The sequence below is a fragment of the Oryctolagus cuniculus genome, chromosome 13, assembly GCF_051225735.1.
Source record: "Oryctolagus cuniculus isolate XC-2025 breed Fujian yellow rabbit chromosome 13, ASM5122573v1, whole genome shotgun sequence".
Lineage (NCBI taxonomy): Eukaryota > Metazoa > Chordata > Mammalia > Lagomorpha > Leporidae > Oryctolagus > Oryctolagus cuniculus.
In genome coordinates, this window is record NC_142879.1 from 110,489,550 (window position 1) to 110,513,115 (window position 23,566).

At 58.6% G+C, this 23,566-nt stretch overlaps 1 protein-coding gene and 1 pseudogene across 1 annotated transcript in view; one reads left to right on the plus strand and one right to left on the minus strand.

Moving 5' to 3' along the window:
• Window positions 1–23,566, plus strand: part of NRP1 (neuropilin 1) — a 109,456-nt gene that overhangs the window by 51,524 nt on the left and 34,366 nt on the right. Inside the window, exons 3-6 of the mRNA XM_051833422.3 lie at window positions 1,457–1,638; window positions 4,880–5,107; window positions 10,265–10,420; window positions 11,881–12,047. Coding sequence (XP_051689382.3) covers window positions 1,457–1,638; window positions 4,880–5,107; window positions 10,265–10,420; window positions 11,881–12,047 — 733 coding nt within the window. The remainder of the gene's footprint in view (window positions 1–1,456; window positions 1,639–4,879; window positions 5,108–10,264; window positions 10,421–11,880; window positions 12,048–23,566) is intronic.
• LOC103352369 (ubiquitin-conjugating enzyme E2 R1 pseudogene) lies at window positions 16,173–18,394 on the minus strand (annotated as a pseudogene).

The following is a 23,566-nucleotide window of genomic DNA, read 5'->3' on the forward strand; positions in this document are numbered from 1 at the left end:
GGAGAGGAAGAGGGAGAGAGGGAGGGAGGGAGGAAGAGAGAGAGATAGATCGATCTTCCATCCACTGGTTCACTTCCCAAATGGTTGTGAGGCTCAGGCCGGGCCAGGCCCAAGCCAGGGGCCTGGAACTCCATCTGGGCCTCTCACACCTTCCCCCTGCTTTCCCAGGTGCATTAGCAGGGAGCTGGTGGAGAAGCAGCACCCAGTTCTCGACCAGCACTCCTATGGGATCCCACGTTGCAGGGGGTGGTTTGACCTGCCGTGCCACAGTGCCAGCCCTCTCCTTCACTCCCCTTCCCCCTGTTCCCCGGGTCTTGGGAGCTGAGTGGTCCCCCTGAGTGTTTCCAGGGGACCCTAGCATCAGCAGGGAGGCCTGGCAAGGGCAGGAGCTCGTGAGTCTTACTGCTTAGCCCTGGCGGGCTTGGCTTCATTGTCTTCTTGGTGCACACAGGGCGGGCACAGGGCCTTGACAGGTGGGGCTGGGGACGTCCCCTGTGAACACCAGTCGTGCCTGAGAGCGGCCGCTGGAGGTGGCACTGGGCGTCGTGGGGGCTGCTGTGAAGTTGCCAGAGTTCACGTCACTGCCACACATTAGCCGTTCCTCAAACTGAGCTCTCCTTGGAATCTTGAGCCAAGCGAAACACGGACATGAGGCAGAGATGCCGGGTGGGTGCTCTGGGATGCTTCCACGAGAAAGCGGGAGACCAGCCAGAGTCTGGCTCCCGGGGATGCGGCCAGCAGAAGAGAGGAGAGCGCGAGTGTGGCCCCGGGGAACCAGAGCTCCTTCCCTCCTGGGCACGTGGGGGCTCGGGAGCTGCTCCCCGGCTGCTGAGGATGAGGGAGGCCCGCACACCGGTCACCTCGGTCACCGCTCCCTTCCCCACCTGTCTCCTCGCGAGCCATGGTTAACCCTGGTTCTTCTGTGAACTGCATCGCCGCGGCCGTTTCCCTCGGGGGTGGGCATAGGCCGGGGCCTGTTCTGTTCCATTTGTAAATAAGCTTCTGTTTTTGGAGGAGAGTGGTGTTCTTGAGCCACGTGCTGTTGAGGGGTTTGGCCTGAGATGGGACTCCTGGACGTGTGCCCCGGGGGTCTCTTCTGGGAAATCTTGGGGGGAACAGCAAGCCTGTGTGTCGCTCTGCGGCCACACACGTAGAGGATCGCTCACGTAGAGGTGTTGCTGGTGACGGGTTCAGAGAAGGACCCCGCGGCTTCGTGCTCTGACACGCACAGCCACAGGCAGAGGACACAGTGACTCCCGGAGGATCGCGCTGCAGGTCGCCGTCTGGCGCTGTGCACAGGCGTAAGGGCTCCAAGCTGCTGGATGTCCACGCAGATCCTTGCATCTGGAAGGTTTTCCCGCCGTGTGAGGCAGGAGCAAATGAGGACAGCCTGGTGCCCTGGGCGATGCTAACCTCTCGGTCCAGCAGCTAACGCGCCTCCCTGTTTCCCCGCCAGGTACGACTACGTGGAGGTCATCGACGGGGAGAGCGAGCACGGGCGTCCAGCGGGCAAGTTCTGCGGGAAGATCGCCCCACCGCCCGTCGTGTCCTCGGGGCCCTTCCTCTTCGTCAGGTTTGTCTCAGACTACGAGACGCACGGCGCAGGGTTCTCCATCCGCTACGAGATTTACAAGAGAGGTGAGTGAGTGACAGCAGCACAGACTGGTCTGACCCGGTGTCAGCTTAGTGGTGTTTGCAGTTTGGTTTCTCTGTTAAAAACACACTTGCTCCCCTCACCTTGAACCCACCTGTGTCCAGCTCCTCTTCTGCCCCCCCTCCCCCCCCCACCGAGTCAGAGCCGGTCATCCCCAGGAAAGCCAAGCCATGAGGTCTCTGTGGCTCTTGGTGGAAGGAGCAGAGCAGCGGTGCCGAGGGTGGCGTCGCAGAGTCCCCAGAACCTGGGTCTGCCTGCCCGGCGCACAGCAAGGCCACCACTGACCCCGGGCGGCAGAGCAAGGAGCCATGGGCACCAGTGAATCCCAGGCCCTCACAGGGTCAGAGGCGAAGGTTCCTACAGGTGGGAGCTGGGGCCACAGGGTGCGTGCTCAGCTCACAGGCAGGCCCTGCCCCCGTGGGCAGGTCAGCAACACCGGGCTCTGCTGGGCACTTGTGGTGCAGAGGGGACAAGCAGTGACCCTTGCTCAGGGCTGCAGTCCCTGGAAAAGCCCTCGAGGCAGCCTGGACACCAAGATGTTGTCTGTGGAGGAGACAAATGACCTCAGGGGTCGTGAGGCCCAGATCCCATGGGGCCGCAGAGACCCCGCCCTCAATGCAGGGGAGGAGGTTCAGGGAGAGGCTGTTAGTTCAAGGAGGGCGGCCGGGGGCTCCTGTGATCCGTGGGCGAGCTAGGGTGGGACAGGGTCTGACAGCTCCTGGCCCCAGCCTGGAGAATCAACACACCCGTCCATCAAGTAAACAGCGTGTGTCTGGAGGCCGGCACTGGCAGCTGCAGCCTGTGCGTGCCTGCTCTGCTGTCCCCAGCCTGGATGTCACTCAGCACTGCTGGGGCAGGCGCAGGGGCAGGGGCCAGTCTGGAGACAGAGGCTGGGGATTTCAGTGTGCTGTCCTAGAACAGGGGAGGGGGAGGGGGAGAGAGCGAGCACACACGCGAGCACTTGTTGATGGAAAAGGTCCCCCACACCGGTGTCCAAAGCCTGAGACTGTCAGGGCCAGCAGCACACAGCGTGCTTGCTTGGCCGGGAGACACACAGGAGAGAGCCCTCCCCAGACGTGCCCGTGGTATCCACGTGAACCCGTGATCCTGTGTGTACGCATGGCCCTGCGTGTGGCACCACTGGGGCTGGCGGTCTCGGGAGAGGGGCTGAGGGTGGCTTTCGTCTGCAGTGTTTCTCAGGGGACTGAAGAGGGCTGCAGAGGGCACCACCTGTCCCTGGGTCACCGGGAGCCCTCGCCTCCCAGTGTGTCTGCTGTCCCCGCTGTATCGCGCCTGTCCTGCGCCCTTGCGCCCTCCTGGGCATACGAAGCCCCCTCTGCCCCCTCTCTTCCTCACTTCCCAGGCCCATCGTGGCTTCTCCTCTCCTGTTGTCACCCACAGGTCCCAGAGTCATGGCTTCCTTTCGTGGCCACCACCGTGTGCCAAGTAGTAGGCCCCAGTGGTGCCTTTCTCCCCTGTTACTTCATCCTGTGCACGGCTTCTCCAGCACCTGCTAGGTCAGGATGCAACCCCTGGAGGTGCGGGGCCGGGGGTTAAGTTGCCCGCATCCCACACTGGAGGGCCTGGCTCAAGTCCCAGCTCCACTCTGACTCCAGCTCCCTGCTGATGTGCACGCTGGGAGGCAGCCGGTGAGGGACCGGGTACCCGGGTCCCTGCCACCCACCTGGGAGACCCAGATGGAGATCTCAGCTCTCAGCCTCCGGCTGTTCCCGGCATTTAGAGAGTGAACCAGACAGGAGAGATCTCTGTATGTCTCTCGAGTTAATAAAAATAAAATAAAATAATAATAATAATAAAAGAGCCTGGGTGCCGGCGTCCCGCGCACTGCCCACCTGCGGTAGCTCTCACCCTCTCACTCTGCTCCAGGACAGGGCCCTGGCTGGGGCCCAGCAGCCCTGCGTATGCGCGCTCACAGCCCAGGTGTCGTCATCTGAACGCAGCAGCTGGCCCAGGCCACTGTGAGGACCAGGGAGAATCGGCAGGAGAACCTGTCTTGGTGGGAGGGGGCAGGGCGTCTCGCTGGTGCAGCTGGTACTCTCCTCTTTGCACACCCAGCCCCAGCCCCCTCCCCTCGGGAGGCGCCCCCTAGTTAACTGATGTTAGCCACTTTGTAACCATTCGTGGTGCAGCTGAGCCCCACCTGAGGAGGTCTGGGAGGCTTCGCAGAGCAGGTGCGTGTGGGTGTGTGACGCACACGTCGGGTGGCAGCGCAGGTGCTCTGGGGGGCTCCCGCTGACCTTGGCCGCTGCAGACAGCTGCTCCTTGAGCTCACTCTCACTGCCTGAGACGTCACCCAGGGCGGTCTGACACTATGGGCGAGGCCTCGGCTCAGAACAGCCTTGCAGGGCCTTGCTCCCGACACCGAGCCCTCCCCACTGTTCCCAGAGCCGCGAGTCGAGGTGAGAATTTCTGAACCGATCACATTCAGGTGCAGTGCCGGGATTTAGAGGGGCCAAAGCACGCCCAGTCCTCGGAGAGCCTTTCCCGCGGCCATCTGGAAACTGGGGCTGGGGGTGGGCCGCATTCTGGTTGTGTAGCGAATCCCCCAATAGTCCCCTGCAGCAGCTGCAGGCACACCCATGCCCGTCTTGTCACACGGTGCCGTCTCGCGTGAGTGGTCCTTTAACTCGTCCTTGGCACACGCTCTCGACAGGCTGAACTTGGGATGTCTGGATGTCCGTGATGGCGGCAGGTGGCGGCAGCCGCGGTGCGTGGAGCCCTCGCCGAAGCCGCTTCACCACGCAGCTGTGTCAACACGGCACCCAGGGGGTCACTCACCCCGCTGCACGCTGGAGTTGCCTTTCACATCTCGTTTGTCAGACACGGGTCACATCTGGCCATCACGGAGTCGTGGGGGTGGGAACCTGAGACCCAGCCCCTCCTCCGGTTCGCTCCCCGGCCTCTGGAAACGCTCTCTTCCACCAGTAAACCGCTCTAATGGCCGCACTGGGGCCCGTGGAGACTCCGCGGGCTGCTCCCCTGCGATTCTGTATTTTCCCTGCCACAGCACAAGTATTGAAATTGTTCCTCACAAGTGGGAAACCAACGTGGATGCAATAAATCTGAACATGATTTGCTCAAACAAAAGCATGAACCCCGCCTGCCCGGGGCTGTGGCCACGGCAATGGCTGCTCTGAGAGAGGCGGCCCCCGCCGGGCGGCCTGGTGGGGTTTTCATGCTGTCCCTCTTCCTTCCCGCTCCCAGGTCCTGAGTGCTCCCAGAACTACACGAGCCCCAGCGGCGTGATTAAGTCCCCCGGGTTCCCCGAGAAATACCCCAACAGCCTGGAGTGCACTTACATCATCTTCGCTCCGAAGATGTCGGAGATCATCCTGGAGTTTGAAAGCTTCGACCTGGAACCGGACTCCAACCCCCCCGGGGGGATGTTCTGCCGCTACGACCGGCTGGAGATCTGGGACGGCTTCCCCGACGGTGAGGAGCGGGGAGAGGCCCGGGGAGGGCGCTGGGGTCCCGGAGTGTCCTGGCGCATGCGTCACTTACGGAGCAGCTCAGAAGGACAGCTGGGCTGCAACAGGCCTGGCCACCCAGCACCCACCGGGCCTGGCCCAGCCCGGTCACCCACGGCACAGGACAGCAGGCCGGGCTGGAAAGGCAGAGCCCACAGCCGCTCCTGTGGTGGGACTGAGCCCACACGAGCTTTGCTGCGGGCTGCTCTGCTCTGTGCATTGCCCGGGGTGGATGAGGTGTGCACCTGTTACACCCGTTACACCGCAGAAAAACGGGTGAGAGCTCAGAGGAGGAGCAGGGGTGTTGCTGTTTCCAATTTATACAGAGTCATTCTGTGCCTGGGGAGTCTCTTCCCTGGACATGGAAAGGTTTGTTTGTTTATTCAAAAAGCATGGTTACAGAGACAGAGAGAGCAGAGAGAGAGAGAGAGAGAGAGAGATCTTCCATCCACTGGTTCACTCCCCAGAATGGCTGCAACAGCTGGGGCTGGGCCAGACCAAAGCCAGGAGTCGAGGACTCCATCCAGGTCTCCCACGTGGGTGCAGGGGCCCAAGCACGTGGGCCATTTTGTACTGCTTTCCCTGGTGCATTAGCAGGGAGCTGGATTGGAAGTACAAGAGGCGGGACTCAGACCAGCACCCATATGGCGTGCTGGTGCTGCAGGTGGTGGCTTAGCCCATTGTGCCACAGCACCAGCCCCAGCTCTGGCAGTTTGAACCCCCCGGAGACATCATTCCGGACACCGCTCCTGTCCCCCGTAGATTCCCACATCTGTGAGGTGTTTACTGAGCACCTACTGTGTGCAAGGCACTGACCTTGCCTCTGGGTCACAAAGTCACCAGGGAGGGCGGCCCCTGTGGGTTTTGTGTTCTGTCTTGGTGCCGGGCAGTAAACAGCACACTGCAGGGGAGTGAGCGTGGGACACAAGGAGGCGAGAAGCACTGGATGTGAATGAGAGAGGAACCGGGGAGGGTTGAGGGCGAGGAGTGAGGAGAGGAGAGGTGTGGGTGACGTGACAGGTGCTCAGACTGGCAAGTATTCGCACAGGGTGGGGCCATGGAGTTCTGTGTGCCCGAGCTGTGTGCCCGAGCTGCCTAGTGGCCTGCAGTCAGAGCCGTGAACCTCCAGAGAGACAGGGCATCTGGCACTATGTCGCAGCGGGCAAAGCCGCCTACAGCGCCAGCGTCCTATATGGGCGGCGGTTCCTGTTCCAGCTGCCCCACTTCTGATCTGGCTCTGCTGATGGCCTGGGAAAAGCAGCAGAGCGTGGCCCAAGTAAGTTGGCCCCTGCACCCATGTGGCTCCTGGCTTCAGCCTGGCCCAGCCCCAGTTGTTGTAACCATGTGGGGAGTGAACCAGCAGATGGAAGATCTCTCTCCCTCTCTCCCATGTCTCTCCCTCTCTCTCTCTATCTCTGCCTTTCAAATAGATAAATAAATCTTAAAAAAAAAAAAAAAAAAAAAAAAAAAACAACACTCAGGGACCTTCCCAAGTGCAGGGAGGGAGCAGGGAGCGGATCCTAAATGAAGACGGGTGTCCCTCAGCCATGGACGCTGCCCGGGAAGGCTGGGTTTGGGGAGCTGGACATGCTGCGGGAAGAAACGCTGAGCTAAGGCACTTGATGTCTTTTGTGCTGTCACCAAGCACCCAGCGGGCAGTGGTCCTGCGGGAGCCCCTCTGTGGGTGGTGAGGTTAGCCCAGACAGAACACGGCGGGTCCAAGTAGTCAGTCCGATCATCAGGAAAACGGAGCTAGGACAATGCCGCAGCTTAACCGTGGGTCCCCTCGGTCTCCCGTCGCATCTGCAGCCTTCGCTCACGTGGCGTCTACGGAGGTGCAGACGGCCGACTCCCTGGGGTCCTTTCAGACGGAAGCGCGTTTGTTACCCACGTCGGGGTTCTGCGAGCAGCCGCGTGCTGGCTCTGCAGAATCACTGTGCTGGAGCGAGGAGCGGGTGCCACCAGGAGTTCCCCGGCTCACGGCTGCCCCGTGGTGACACCACGGTCCCCCAGGGAAGCCTGGCCTTGGGACAAGGGCACCTTGGTGTCCGTGGCCGTCACCTGTCCCACCCACCCTGCTGCAGGGTGACAGCATCCCCTGGGGTTTGTGTCCCTGGCACTAGCACACTCCTGTCATCCTGGTCCAGCCCACACCCCACCCCCTCTGCCAACACAGTCGCTTCAGTCTTTGATTGCCTTTCCAAGAGCAGCAGCCAGACAGCACTGAAGGCTCTTAGCCGTCAAGTGATTTTATGTTGCATTTTATCATAAACATTGAATTATATGAGCAAGTAATTGAAAGCTGCCCATTGATTGAGACTGGCTTTGTAGGAGAGCAGCTGACTCCCAGACTCGGCACTGGAGCGAGCGCCGGTGACTCACGCATCTCTCTCCCTGCCTCGAACGGCCATAGATTCCCGAGCAGCAGCGGGGAGGGGGGCGGGAGGTCTGCCTGGGGTTTGTGGACGAGAGCCAGGCGCGGCTGCCCGTGGGGGCCTGTGCTGACCAGTGGAGCCCACACCCCAGGTGCAGGGGCCGCCAGCTCGGCCTGAGGGGTTGTCAGCCTTTGTCCCCAGATATCAGCAACCTCAGGAATGAGTTCCATCACCACCAGGCTGAGCTCTGTTTGGCTGTTCTATGTAAATGAACCTTCTAGAAGCATGGGAAGAGCTGGAGTTGCAAATACCGATTTTGATTCTCCAGATACTCGGCACCACAAGGCTTGTCAACTCTAGGAAAGCAGAGATGGCCACTCTGTGCCCTTTTTGACTTCTTTGTCCGAAATACCTTCTCGTAAGGTGCTTTTCTACGGCAGACCATCATTCTCTCATACTCAGAGGTGGCGGGAAGCCCGGGCGTCCGATCCTGGGCCAGGGTGGCCGCGGCCGCAGAGCAGCGGGTGAGCACGGAGGCTGTGCCATCCACTCTGTCTGGGCAGGGGCAGCGCCCCAACGGCCCACCTTGCGAGCGGCGGCTCTAGGATCCTAGGCCAACCCTGCGACAGTTTTCATTTGTCTACTGGGCGTTTGGGCGCACAGTCACGGAAGCAGCAGCCCCGTGAGCCGTGTCCGTGTGAATGCACGCGCGTGCACACGCACGAGGCAGGCAGGAGCACCCGCCGCTCAGGCCCAGTCCGGATCAATACTGCATCAGTGGCCGAGCCGAGGCCCCACTGCCGTCCAGGAACGCTCAATAGTTCTTTGTATTAAAGTCGAAAAAGCCTTTCAGCCGCATGTCTCGAGGGCTGCTGTCCGGGCATGGTTCTGAGGACAGAGGCAGCTTTGCCCAGCGTGGCCCGCACATTATAAACCAGTGAGTCATGGAGACTTGAAATTACAGTCTGCGTTACACAAGTTCCCTTCTGTTCGCTTCCAAGGAGGCCCCCAGCCACCCGCCCTGGAGGAACCGCGCAATGCCGGAGGGAAGACCGGCGCTTCCCAGGGTGGCCGCCTCCTGGGGCAGGCCAGGGACTGTGGCAGCAGAGACAGGCCTGGCCCCATGTTTGCCAAAAACCAAGGAGAAAATGAGGAAACCACATGGGTGGAATTTCAAGGCAGGAGACGGGGATGGTGGTGGGGTGTGCTCTGAGCCCCCCGTCCGTAATCGAAGACCAGACAAGGAGGGACCGGAGTCTGCGGCCCCAGCCAGCTATCTTCACGCCTGTGTGTAGGCGGCGTGGGTCTCCACGGGGAAGACGAGAGTGGTGCATGAGTGGGAGGGCCATGTGCAAAGCAGGAGCCTGGTGAAGACCCCCAGCTGTCATGGAAGAGGCAGGCCTGCATCACAGCTGCAGGGCAGTCGGCAGCCAGGGCTCTGCCTGCCGCCGGCCAGGATGTGCCAGGGGCCTCTGAACACGTCCGGGAGGTCTCAGAAACCCAGCCTGCCTGTTTTGTGCTAGCTCAGCTTTGGTTCCGCGTAGATATCTGTGTGTTTGGAGTAGACGGGCCAGGAGCCGGAAACCTGTCAGCCGCGGCTGCGTGCACCCTGAAGCAGGTGCTCAGGTTCACTGTCACTGGGAGCTGAGCCGGTCCCCAGGGCCCCTGGCTCACTCTGCGGTCACACAGGAAGCGTCTCGAGCCCTCAGCAGCTGCTGTTTGCTGCCCAGTTACACGTCCAGGCCTGAAGCTTCAGGTCCCCCTGCAGACCCCTCCCTCCAGGGACAGGTCACCTGCTCTGCCCCCCCTCGCTGAGGCATAATTCGTAGTTGAAATGTGCCAGAGCGGTGACTGGCCACACCAGAGCGTCCTCAGCCCAAACCACCTGGCACGCTTCTGTCATCGCGTTCAGTGGGAAAAGCAGATCTGATCCGGACGGGTGGAAAGGTTCTGCTAATCCAGGGGCTTCTGCTCCTGCCCACCCCTCTTCCGGCCCCACGGTCCCCGAGGCAGCTCACGCTTGTGGTTGCCAAGGCAGACCAGAGCCCTTCATCAGAGGCCAGCAGGCGGGTCCCTGTCCCCAACGGTTCAGCGCCGCGGGGACTATATTCGCTCCCAGGCCCTCTCAGATTTCGGAGGGGAGTCAGAAAGACGTGGCGTCTTCTGTGTTGTGTGGACGACATCCACGCTGCAGTCCACATGTTAGAGTGTGACCGTGATTCTGAGTTAGCGTCCAGACGCCGAGTATCCGAGCAGGACGTGACCCAGTGTCCCGTGTCCCGGTCTGTCATGTTTACAGAACAAGGAGGAGGGACCAGGGCTGCCTGCTCCAGGGTCTGACCCCAGGGCCTCTCTGGTTCCTAGGACATTGAAGTTACCCAGGACTTCCTTCTGGTGCAGGGACAAGGCCAGGAAACCCGAGGCCTCGGTGACCTCAGCCTCACGGGAGCCCCCAGTGCTTGGCACACACGCGGCTCGGCCCCGGAGGGGAAGGCCAAGGTGCCTCCCACAGCCCAGCCCACCTGCTGATGGTCCCTCTCTGGGGGTCTGGCTCTGCCTCCTGCTGCCCTTCATCCCACCCCCTGACCCAGTGCATTCTGTGTGTGTCCACTAACGGGGAAGGCTGGCTGGGGCTAGGAAGCCCGCCTGGGTTCTGTGGGTTCTGCGGGTTGCGTCCCTGGGCAGCTGCCCGCGTGGCTGCCGTGGACGATGCACTGACATTCTCTGTGTTTCTTCTCCCCCTCCAGTGGGCCCTCACATCGGACGCTACTGTGGGCAGAAAACGCCGGGCCGCATCCGAGCCTCCTCGGGCATCCTGTCCATGGTGTTCTACACCGACAGCGCCATTGCCAAGGAGGGCTTCTCGGCCAACTACAGCGTCCTGCAGGGCAGCGTCGCGGAAGGTCAGTGTGCGTCCCCGGGGCCGCCTCTTCCTCTACCACATGTTCTTATTCAAATCTCTACGAGAGGAGCCATTTATGTGTTTTCTTCCTAAGACTGTGACTAAGGAGCCTGCTTGTGAGCCTCTGGCCTTGCGGGGGGAGACCGGACACGGGAGAGGAAGGGGCAAGGCCACGCTGCCTCAGCCCAGCCAGGGCAGTTCCCAGGGGCAGCAGCAGACAGGCGGCCAGGCTGGGGAAGACCCCGGGGAAGCCATGGTGTTTTTCTTCCTTGTGTGCATAAACGTAGATGCTTACCCAAGGAGCAAGCTTTAAATTCAGCCTCACTTTCCCATCAAAGAAAAAGCAATGTAGTCTTGTACCCTACATTAGCAAACTCACTTTTTCCTCAACGTTTATATGGTTCCCAGCTCTTTTACTAAGGGTCTAAAAAAAATAAGCACATAAAACGGAAAAGAATAAATCATTTGTGTCTGTCTCCCGGGCTCTGGAGAGAGGCCCCGCGGAGGGGGTGTGGAGGCCCATCCCAGCCCCAGCCCAGTGTCTCCCCTGCCACATCTCCCTGGGAGAGAAAAGCCAGTGAGACTTCCCGTCCTGTTGGTACTTAATTTGGGTGATTTTGTGTGCATAAATACATTTTCTATTACAAATACCAAACCTGAGCTAAAACATGAAGCCAGCGAGAAAACACAACACTGTATGTGCTGTATGCGCTGTCTGGCCTTGCTTATCATGGCCAAGAACAGGGGACTGTGGACCCTTCCCCTCCCCGAGCTCTGCTCACCTTGCACCCGGGGCTGACGTTTCACAAGTGCTGGGTCCCCGGCGGCCAGTGCCTGAGGCCCTGTGGGTTCACGTGGTTCCGACCATGCTGGGGCCTCCCTGTGTCACACCGAGAAACCGTGGTGCTTGTGGGGCCGTGTGCTCCTCACTTTACCCCAGTGGGTACTTGCGTGTCAGAACACATGTGTGTGTTTTATGTCACTAGTCACGACCAGGCCAGGGCAGGTGCGTGAGAATGGAAGGAGTCAGGAGCCGTGGCCTTGGCGCCACGGTGGGAGCTCAAAAGCCGAGTTAAGAGCCGCTGTCTGTTGAAGGTGAGTTGTGAGTGCACAGAGACTTTTAAGTTTTATTCGATACTGCAGGAAATAATCCAACAGTAAATCTTGTTTACCCGTAGCTTTTGCTGTGTGCCCGTATGTCAGGAGCACACACACGCTCAGCGTGGGAAGTGAGTCAAACTGCCATCCCTTCCTGATGAATTTCGGATGCCCCCACTCCCCCCCGCCCCCGAGTGAAATCACTCATCCCTGCGAGGGCGCGTGGGCTCATGGGAATGTTGCTCTAGGCAGCCAGGGCGCAGTCTGTGTGGAGCCCAGGGATCAGCTCCTCGTCCTCCGGGCTAGCAGGAAAGTCGTTTCAGTCCTGCGTTCTGACGACATGGACCACGCGTTTCTCCTCAGATTTCAAGTGCATGGAAGCTCTGGGCATGGAGTCAGGGGAGATCCATTCCGACCAGATCACGGCCTCCTCCCAGTACAGCACCAACTGGTCTGCAGAGCGCTCCCGGCTGAACTACCCCGAGAACGGGTGGACACCCGGGGAGGACTCCTACCGAGAGTGGATACAGGTATGGACGTGGTGTGGGGGCGGTGTGGACCAGGTGTGGGTACAGGTGTGGACCAGGTGTGGGTACAGGTGTGGACCAGGTGTGGGTGCTGACAAGGTGCAGGTGAAGGTATGGACCAGGTGTGGACACAGGCATGGGTGGAGGGATGAACAAGGCCCAGCACTCGCAGGGCTGAGGGAGGACAGTGGAGTAGAAGCAGCTCCCAGACCAGTGCCCGCAGGACACTCACTGCGGGACCGCGGGGGCCACTGGGCTCCTACTGCACAGTTCGCGCGCCGATGTGCCGTGTTGCCGCAACGGTGAGCTCTCGCCTTCCCTGTTGCTCCCTGCTCGGATGTGCCTGCTCCCCTGCAGGCAGACCCACCAGTAGCTGTGTGCTGGCTTCACTCCAGCTGCCAGGTTTCCTGTCTGCTCAGGGCTGGGCAGGGAGGGGAGTGAGGGGGGTGCGCCCCACAGGGGTCTCAGCAGTGCGTCTACCATGGGCGCCATGCAGGCCGCCTGCTTTCTGTGTGTGCACAGCTTTGCCTCGTCTTCCCTGACACCCAGTTTCTGCCGTAACCAAAGGCCCACCCTGACCCCCCTCATCTGTTGGGGTCCGAGCCACCCCACCCCCAGCCATCCTGCGCACTCCCACCTGACGCTCACCTGTGTTGTTTGCCTGTTTCGAACCCTCCACACCTGTCCGCGGAGCCTGGGAACAGACTGTCCAGCATGCAGGCGTCCCCGCCAGGGAGGAGCGGAGTGAGGCTCCGCTGCTGCTACGTCGGGTGACGGATTCCCGAGTGCTTCTGGGCCAGGAAACCCGGGATGATTAATCCTCTGCTCTCCACAGCTCTCGCTGTTTCAGTCTTGGGAGCATAAATAGCAGATTTTGTTTTACTTTGGAAAGGTCAATATTAGTTTAACATATACTTCAAGTGAAACGGCCTATTGCAGAGACTGAACCCGCGCTAACCTCGGAAAGATAACACTGAGAAATGTGTGCGCCGTGAGAAAAGATGGGACTTCCACCTCGGGACGGCTGAGCCCGGCTGTAGATGAAGTCAGGAGGGAAATGAATTCTCCTGTGTCAGAGTAGCTCACGGTGGCGTGCTGTCCACGTCCCCACGCGGCCGGCGGTCTGGCGTGATTGACAGGTGCCTGTAGGAGAGCGTGTGTTGTGCAGAGCTAAGCGTGTTCTGCGCTAGGTCACGTGGGCAGCGTTCGGTAATGCAGGGCCCGTGGCCTCGTACACGCTCAGAATTGCAACTGCAGCAACTCTGTGCGCTCAGCACACGGAGACTAAGTGCGTGTTTGTCAGCGGGACGGGACTGTACGTCATCCCCACGATGCGAGGTTGTCACAGAAGAAAAAACCCCTCCAGCTGCCCAACCCCGTCTGTCCATCTGCTGGAGCCATCAGAGAAAACCTGAGCTCCCGCTGTCACTCCTGCTGTCCCCTGTCCCCGTCACTGGCCACTGGGTCACCTGCAGGTCTGCGCCTCATCTCAGACCAGAACCCAGGCAGAGGGCATGGCCGTCCTGAGACATGGGGACAGGAGGCGCGTGCCGAATCACAGCCGCTCTTGTGGGGCTGTGCAAGCCGCGTTTCACCCGCAGAGCAGGTCAGCTGGCCACGCTCCACCCACGGGGCCACAGGCACGTGGGCTCCCGGCGCGTGCTGGAAGCGTCCGCTGGCGGATGTTGACACAGTGACACTGTGCTGTTCGTGGACTACTGACCACAGAGGGAATGCGTGTACGTGGCCTGGCCTGTGCCACGTGCTTGGCCTGCTGGTGCTGTAACCCTCAGCACCGTCCAGCAGCGGCACACTGATCCCCATTGTTAACGTGCAGCTGGAGACACTGGCGCGTGCCCAAGGCCGCAGCTCACGGCCAAACTGGGCCGCAAGTCCTGGACTCCATGGCCACCCCTCGTGCCGCAGGCGCACTGTCCTTGTCACTCATGTCTGGGGGAGCCGAGCCCGTCTAAGGCATCACCACCTTTCTCACGCTTTTCCTTGGGTGCACAGGCTCTGAGCCTGGTTGGACACCAGCTGTTTCTAGACCTGGACGGCTGGGCCTGTGCTCCCGGACCCTTTGAAGAGGACAGCCACAAGAACTCAGCCTCTGGCCCACCTCGAGCCCCCTGTGTCCACGGCGGGCACTGTCCTCATCCTGTCACCCACGCGGGGACAGTTCCATGTGCTCTGCTTCTCTGGGACGCCTCGGAAGACTGGGTGCCTTGTGAATGGCCCTCGAAGTCCAGCGTCCTTGAGCCTGAGCGCGCAGTCACGGGAACAGGCCCACAGGCGACCGCACCCACACAGCCTGAGTGTGCCGCCGCCATTTCTCCTCCTTTCCGGCCCTGTGTGCACAGAGTTAACCAGGCGGTGCCGGAGCGGCCTTTCCTTCAAGGCAGCCCGTCTGGTGCCCATTGTCTTCTCCAGGAAATGACTGAGTGACACGGAAAGCCGCGCATCCTCACCCCGCCCCCGCAAACATCCATCGCTTCCTCTGAGACCCGTGGTCTCCAGGAGCCACGCCCCGAGCAGGGAAGTCCCTGCGGAAGGCCGCCCGCCGCCGGCTCCTGCACAGAAGCCGGGGTATCCGATGCCCCGTGAGAGCCCACTCAGTACCCTCCTCACAGATCGGCTCCTCGTTCTGTCTTTGCTTCTGGCTAAGCAACCGAGGGTTCAGATCGGAGCCTCCCTGATGCAGTGGGATCCTCACCTTTCAGGGTTCTCACGAGCCGAGCACCTGAGCCGCCAAGGCCATTGGAACCGCGCCTTTGCCCCCACCAAATGAGCTCCGTAGCTCCTGCCACACTCGTGGCCTGCGCTGCCACAGGCCCCAGGCGCGCGGGCTCCGGTGCTGTTTTCTGTCTCGGACCAAATGTGCCACTCACTTCGCACAGATCACAGCGTGGCCCTTCACACACAGAGCAGGACTTAATGCGCTAATTATTCCGATGTTTTATTAATGACAGCGTTCGCCACACTGTAAACAGATTTATCCTCCCAGCTTTAATTAAAGCTCTTGGGAGTGCTCTCCTGCAACAACTGTGACTTTGCCTGATTAAAATGCCAGGAGACCCACAGGGAAGGCACAGTGCCGGGTGGGAACTGGCACCGGAGGCCAGGCACGCACCACACCCTGCAGGACCCCAGCAGTAGGGCTGGAGGAAGCGGGACGCACTGGGGTCTCACGCTGTGGGATCAGCTCTTGGCTTGCGGGGATGACAAACGTCAGGTGTGTCCCACGCAGAGGGGCTCAGCAGAGTGATGGGGCCCAAGCCAGGGGAGCCAGAAACACACGAGTTCCTGCCTCAGCCGTGCCCGGTGAGGGCGGCAGTGGCCTGGGAGAGGTGCAGCTCTGTCTGCCTCGCAGTGACGGGTTGGTTGCCACGGCTCTGAGCTCTTGAGGCCGGTAGAATGGCACTCACTCTTGTCACCACAGTTGGCTCTATGATGGAGCAGGAGCCTGTCCTTTCTCTCCTTGGTCCTGGGTGTAGCAGCTGCAGACTTTGCCTTAGGCATGGCCTCTCAGGCCCACCCACTCGGCCACGCCCTGTGCAGACCGGTGGCTGTTGCTCCCAGCAGCTTCGAGAGGCTCCACTGTGATGTGGGACCTGCATGGCCACTTGGAGTTCACCGAGCACAGCTAGGGCTGTCGGGAACACGGGGCCCAGCCGGTCCTCTGAGCTCCTGGGCCCTCGGAAGCGTTACCTCCACAAAAAGCCTCGCGTGTTTTAATCCCATTGTAGGTGGGAGAGCTGAGCACTTCCTTATCTGATTGGAAGAATTTGTTACCTGGACTTCTGTTTTTAACCTTTAAAGTTAAGAGGCTCCCAAAATTGAAAATAGAAGCGGAGTAATTTATCTTGGAAATAGAAGCAGAAGTAATTTATCGTAAAGCTGTGGGCTGTCATTTATCTTAGTTCCGTGGACAATTTTCTTTCCTTCTAAGTGTTCCAGACACATCTTTGGTTCCGTGATGTGAATGTGTTGAATGTGAAGCAGGTGTGTCTCCTGCGAAGTGGCTTTTGATTTTTCATGGAGCGCCAGCCTCTAGCAGACCTGTGATCTATAACAGGAGACCCACACGGGTCCCCCTTTTTTTTTTTTTTTCGGTGCCGACACCACGGCTCAGGCGCTGCAGTTTATTCCCCGGGGCGGGGCGGGGCGGGGTGGGCGCGGGTCAGGACTCCTCCGCGCCCCAGTCCAAGTCCTCGTCCCTGAAGCAGCTCTCGGCCTCGGCGTCCGCATCCTTGTAGTAGTCGTCGTAGAACAGGTCGGCGCCCTTGTCGGGCGCCAGCGTGGTGGGCACCTTCACGCCGTCCCACTCCGCGTCCACCTTGGTCTCCAGCACCTGCTGCCGGATGATGTCTGTGTCCTCCCGGTCCCTCCCCTTGCTCTCCTTCCACTTCCTGTATGTCACGGACGCGTCCACGTTGGCTGGCAAGAAGGTGTTGGGCTTGTTGAGCAGAGATCACGCTCAGGAGGATGGTCCTCACGCTCTGTGTGGGGTTCCAGGGCTCGGAGGGCGCTCGCTCCCCACTCGGGGGGTGCAGGATGGAGATGCACACGTCCCCTGTCTCATAGATGTTCGGGTGCCACATCTTGGTCAGGAAGCGGAAGGCCGGCGGGAGTATGGGTAATCCAGGGGGAACTTGAACCGAGCCTTGAAGTAGCCGCCTTCGTAGTAGGTGTTGGGCGGCCCGAAGATGGCCACCTCCCAGTTGTGCAGGTCACCCTCGTCCACCGACGTCATGCGGAAGCCCTCGACCGGCTCCTGCAGCCCCTTGAGCTCCAGCAGCAGCGCCTTCTGCGAACTGGGCACCGTGCATTCTCGGCCCGCCCGGAACCCAGAGGGGCCAGCTCGGCCCGCTGGTGCACGCCCAGGGCCCGGAACGCACACACTTCAGCGGCTGTGGGTTGCCTCGGTGCCCTGAGCAAACTGCCGAAGTCACTGTTAAATGATGCTTCAGGAGCTTGTAACGAGGGATCTGACCCAAGTGCAATGAGGCATGGAGAGGAGCGTTGGGGAAGTCAGGGGGCTGCAGCTGCTCTGCGTGCGTAATCCCAGGGATGTGTGTGTGTGTGTATGTGTGTGTGTGTGTGTTGGGGAGGGGGGGGTGTTTACGGCATCAGCATCCACCTGGAAGGGACTCCGTTTGCTTTAGTAAACTCCCCCAGCTGAGCTTGCTTCCCTCGCCCGATTCCCGCGACTCGGCACTTCCTCCAAGTACACGCTTTCCAGCCGGTCTCCCGTGTTTGGCCAGGTCTCCACCCAGGAGCCCGTGCTCTGGAAGCTTCCACAGCCGGGCACTTGGCCTGCTGCAGCCTCTGGAACCTTGGCCTCCCACCGCCCGGAAGCCACTCGGAGGGTTACCTGAGGACGGCTGAAACGCAGAGTTGGGTTGTTTCAGAAGGAGGTTGTGACGATGGGTAGCCCAGCATAGGTGATAACGACTCGGAAGCAGGGATGTTGTCATGCAGATGTTGGCGCGGTGATTGTAGCCTCCTGGGTGAAGGCCGCCACTTAACGCTGTAAGAAACGATGAGTGTGAGTGGTATTCCGTGTCTGCTCACCCTCCACAGTGCACAAGCACGTGTGACCTTCCGTGAGCCTGGTAGACGGCTCTGATGGAACACGGCTGTGTAGACGCTGTCAAGACAAGAACTCCACCTCACGCTGCACTGCCAGGGGGCACGCGCTCGGTTTGCTGGCTGTCTTGGTTTCTTGCTGTCGACGCCAGGGTCTGTTTGGAACCTGAATTCACAGCTACATTCCGAGGTAGCTCAGCTTTATGGGTAAGACTGAAAGCTGACGCAGACGTCGTTTTCCCCAAATACCTCCTTTCGCTCTGAACATTGGGAGGTTGGGCCGTTTGCAAGACCACATAGCAAACAGATGTCAGAGCCGGGAACAGAGTCTCGGCCTCCTTGCTTCCATCAGCGGGGTCAGGCCGAGGAACGTGGGTGTGGGTCCTGCACACCAAGCGAGCAGGGGGAGCTGCAGCCTGGCCCTGTCGGCTGCAGGTGGGCTGTCCCCTGGTTCCCTGGCACACTGACCCGCAGCGACCTCGGCTGCTCCTCGAGCAGGGGTTCAGGTCTGGACAAACTCAGTTTGCATTGTGCAGCTCTTGGTTGTAGGCGCTGTTTGTGCATTGTGGGATGCTGAACGCCATCCCTCGCCTCTAGCTGTAGAAGCCAGAAGTGTGAGGGCACGCATGTGCACATGTACACACGTACTGATGTACGCACACACATGCATGGATGTGTGCACTCATACACATACTCACGTACGCACACACAGGCTCTGGCCACTGAAAATACCTCCAGGCGTTGACAGTGACACTGATCATGTCAGGCTGGAGAGAAATGAGCCCTGACACCAGGAGTCTCTCCAAGTAATCAGACCGGCTGGACTCTTGAAGGACAAAGCCGCCTGTGGCTTGGCTACCTTTGAACACATTATTGGAACAGAGCCATAGTTCTTTGTTTTCCCAAAATAGAGATTATTTGTTTACCTGACACAGGAAAGCAGCGGCATCTCAGCCCTGCTTGTTTGTTTGTCTTGAGCTGCGCTATGTTTAGCTTTTACAAGGGAGCTGTTTGCAGCTAACCGAGTACAGATGCTGTCTTAGGCGACGGCACTGTCGAGGCTCAGTGCAGAGAAGACTGGGAGTAGGAGCAGGAAACGGGGGATGGTGTTGGGGGCCGTCCCTGCAAGAGCCAGGCAGAAAGGGCTCCTCCACCAGGAGCCCCGGGGCACTGCTGTCGCCTGCCCAGCTGTCTCATTCATTCATTCATTTGTTCATTCGTTTAGAGAGGCAGAGACAGGTCTTCCATCCTCAAATGCCCGCGATAGCTAGGGGCGGGCCAGGCTGAATCCAGGACACGGGAACTCCACCCAGGTCTCCCAGTGGGTGTCGGGGACCCAAGCACTTGCGCCCTCTCTGCTGCCTGCCAGGGTGTGCATCAGCGGGAAGCTGGGCTCAGGAGCCAGGCTCTCTAATGTGCTGTGTGGGTCCCTAAGTGGCATCTTCACTGCTGGGCTGAAGGTAAACCCCGTGTTAGTGTGATGCTTTTGTCCCACGGCACATGCAGTGAGAAGTATGGACCTGGCTGAGAGGCCATCAGCGTATCCACGGGCAGAGTCTGAGTGTCCACTTCTGGAGCCTACGTGTTCAGGGCCGTCAGTGACTGCCCAGTGTCACGTCTGCGCGTTCACATCTGTTCTGTGTGAAAGGCTATCCACGCCTGCGGTATTTAAAATTTAAAGAACCTCTGTTATTATACGGCTGGGACTCCTTGGGAGGAAGATGTTAATGGAGCCCATAACATGCAGACTTTACAACAGCAGATTTAAGAATTCCTCTGGTGGGGTCTGCTGGGGTCTGTCCCAGCGGTAATGACTGCACCCTGTACAGCGCACACTGATGTCTGCGTGGGGGAGCAGTGGCCATGTGTGTGTGCGGGGAGTATCACACGTTGGCCCCAAAGCTTTGAATAACTGTCACATCATAACTGGAAAGCCCCAGGGCGAGCTCTGTCTTCAGAGCTGGTAGAACTCCCAGCTTGAAACGTTGCCAGTGCAGGAGAGGGAGGCGCACGCTCGTGTGGCCAGGACTCAGGGCCCACCTGTTCTCGTTAGTGTACCGTTTGAAGGCTTGCCTCAGAATGCATCAGTGAACAGCATCGTGTGCCAAGGCACACACAAGTGTGTGCACATGCAGTCCTGGGCATGTCACACACACGTACACACAAGTGTGGGTACACACACCCCTTCCTCCTCTCTGCCCGCCTCCCTCCCGTCATCTTTATACTCTTTCAATTCTAGGTTCCAATAGAAGAAAGTAGGTTAAATTTTAAAATGCTGTATACACCCCCAAGGGCAGTAAATGCTCTATGCTTTTGTATTTCCAACTCCAGTCGAACAGAGTGAGCATCTGATACTAACCACACAAGTTATGACTCAGGCGTCATCACATAGGCACTTGTGCGGGGGACTTGTGCATTTTTTTCCAGTTCTCTTTGCCTCATGGGGTTAAAAATGCGTTTATGGCATTCTTCTAATTGACTTCCGTTAGGAGAGTGATGTCTTAGCCCTACCACAGTCTTATCCTTAGAGTCGGAATTCCTGACTCTCTGAACTGCGTTTTCTGAACCTAGCAAGCACGTGAAGAACCCGCCTTGGCTCAGCAAGCTCGAGGGGCCACGGGTGAAACTCCCCGGTGGTAGTGAGCTGCCCCGTGCCTTCTCTGGTCCTTGCAAGGCACTGCGATTCTCTGATTCCACTGAAATAAGCCTTCTCTGTCAGCCCATGCCTTGAGCTTGCCCAAGATGAAAATGTAACAGAGAGCAGAGCTGAATTTAAGTAGTATTGATCATCAAGGGGGCAGCACATAGCAGTTTTCCGAGTAGGATTTTTCCTGTGGGACAGATGATCATGTGCATTGGCTTCCATGTGGAGCTCTCTGGGTCCAGAGGACTTTCGTGTGGCTCCCTGTCCCCTTGCTGCCTCCGTGTGAGCTTGCAGCAGAGAGCCCGACACTCGCCTTTCCACCTCTCCCATCTCCAGAGGGGACCGCTGTAAGGAGTGGGCCTCTGCTCTGTGGCCGTCTCACTTGAAACACCTGGCAGTCCCAAGTCCCTTCTCCCCCTGAAGAGCTCAGATCCTGGGGCGGGCATTTGGCCTGGTGGTTGGGACGCCTACATCCCACAGCCAAGGGTCTGGCTTCTTGCTAATGTGCTCTAAGGAGACAGCAGTGACGGCTCTGGTATTTGGGTCCCTGTCACTCACGTGGAGGGGCCAGGATGGAGTGCAGTTGTGGGCATTTGGGGAGTGAACCAGTGGATGGACACTCAATTTGTCTGCCTCTTCATGGAAAATGGAACCAAAAAAAGGTTGTTTTTTAAGACAATGTGTTCAATACTAAGCTTTTTATTAGCTGCATACTAATGAGAAAAGTGGAGCAGAGGGGTGGCCAGGACAGCCATCTTTTGCTTCTGAGACTTGATCTGTGTCCAAGGATGGGAGCTGTTGGTCAACCCCATCTCGGAGGCAAGAGAGACAGACCGGGCAGGTGCACAGGCCAGTGGATACAGGTGCAAGAAACTTGACACAGCTTTCCGTTCGAGGATCTTGAAAATGAAATATCAACTCTCCAGTGGGAAGTCCTCAAGATGCTGCTAAGAGGCTAGAAACCCGTGGGATGTGGAACCCTGATGAAAGTTCTTGGGACATTTCATGGGGTGCAAGGGGCCGATGGGGAAGACGGGAAAGAACTATTGTTAAGTCCCCAGCTTTACAAAAGGAAGCTGCGATGTGTAGCTTCATGGTTTAGTTATTTAAACATTGTTTCAGAATCCCAGACTAGCCGTTGCTGCACTTAGCAACACTGAAAGCACCTGGATTATTTCTTCAGTCTCAGTGTATATATCTGAATAGCACGTGCATTTCTAAGGATGCTCGTTTGTAAAAAGGGAAAGGGAATTCTTGCTTTTAACATTCACCATGAAAGAAAAAATAAGTTGATACTTCTGCCCACTTGTGGTGACTTCTCTGAAATCAACCACTATTCAGTGAGTTTTCCCCGACTGCGAGAACGTGGACTGTACCTGGTAATGACACACTCTGGACGGGCGCGCGTCTGCCAGGGAAAGGTCACAGGAAGGGGGAATTTTGCTCCGTCCTGGATGCGGAAACTCGGCTGCAGCGGCGCCAGTGAACCGTAACCCAGCCGCTTCCTGGGTGGGGACCTCCTGACCTCCTGCTTGAGAAGAGTCTGAGTGGACATCGCATGTCTGCATCTAGAGCACTCATGTTTCTCATCCAGATTTCCTCTCAAAGTCTTTTTATCAAAAGTAATGCAAGCAGATTAAGAACCAGTTTGTTGTGCTGTTTGAAATCCGGCGGTTTTACCAGACTGCTGCAGAACGATGTGTTTCCATCCGAATTTTGCACCTGGAAGGGGAGTGGCCGTGCTCGCTGCTACAGACGGCAGGAGGGCTGTTTTAAAGTCCATGAAAGTTGTGTCACAATCTGCATTTTTCAGCAAGTTTTTGAAGCTATGTTACATGCATGGATTTCAACATTTTCTTAGACCAAAATAAACCTACCTTTCAAATCCATTTTCTACAAGCTTTTATTTGAGAGGTGGAGAGAAAGTTGAGCCCTCAGGTGTTCACCATGGACAGCGGTGGACTGGGGTCTCAGCTGAGAGCTGCAAACCCATCCAGGCACCCAAGTACTGGAGCAGTCACAAATGCCTCCCAGACGCACTAGCAGGAAGAGGCAGGAACCAGAGCCAGGACACGAGCCAGCTAGTTCATTCGGTGTGGAAGGTGGCACGGTGACCACGTGGCCACACCGATCAGCACAGCCATGATCGGTGGTTGAGACGAGTGTCCGGCCTTTGTCGAGAGCGGCCTCAGTAGGTGCATGTGTGAGGACCCCGGCCGAGGCCAGAAGAGGCTGCTGTCCTGTGTGCATCAAGATGTCCGTGCTCAGACTGGGGCTGAGAGGAGTCTGTGGACACGTTTTCCCCATCGTGTTGCCCAGGTTGAAAGCTTTGAGAGCAAAGGGAGCCTGCATCCACAGGGCCCAGGGACATGCCTCGTTGGCGTCTCCTGTATGAGGAGCTAGGGACCACAGAGCATGGTCAGTTTCTCCCCCCGCCCGCCTTTTCCCCGACCCACATCCACCGTGGTATTTGCTCTGTGGCCACCACAGGCTGCCTTGCTCAGGTCAAAGCTAGAGAACACCCAGATGAATTCTAATTGCCGATGACTCTTAGAGATGAACTTTTTTAAAAAGACAAAAAAGTATTTGACAGAGTTACAGAGAAAGGGAGAGACGAAGGGACAAACAGAGATCTTCCATCTTATGGTTCACTTCCCAAATGGCCACAATGGCCAGGGCTCAGCCTTGACAAAGCCAGAAGCCAGGAGCTCCACCTGGGTCTCCCATGTGGGTGGCAGGGACACAAGCACTTGAGCCATCACCTGCTGCTTTTCCCAGGCCATCAGCAGGGAGCAGGACCAGGAGTGGAACAGCCAAGGCTCGAACTGTTCTCCCATGCGGGTGCAGGAGCCCAGGGACTTGGGCCATCTTCCACTGCTGTCCCAGGCCACAGCAGAGAGCTGGATTGGAAGTAGAGCAGCCGGGACTAGAACCGGCGCCAAAGGTGGAGGATTAACCTACTGTGCCATGGTGCCGAGCCCCCAAGTAACCTTTTGGTTCTGTTTGCCAATTCTGACAACCAGAGCAGATTTTCCTGTTGAAACAGAACCTGACAAAACTCCAGTGCAAAGAATGTGTCGGAACAAGAGATTTCTTACCTGGCTACTTCTGGTTGAGAAAGCAGAACAGTGAATGTGAGAGAGTCAGCGCTGTGGACCAGTCATGGAGGAGCTCCTCCCAGCACCGCCTCCTTCCACCTGCGGGGACCCGGCCGGCCCTTCACTGGGGCTCACCTGTGCTGCCCGACCCTGTGTTCTCTGCCACAGGAGTGGGGCCGTGAGAGCAGCTG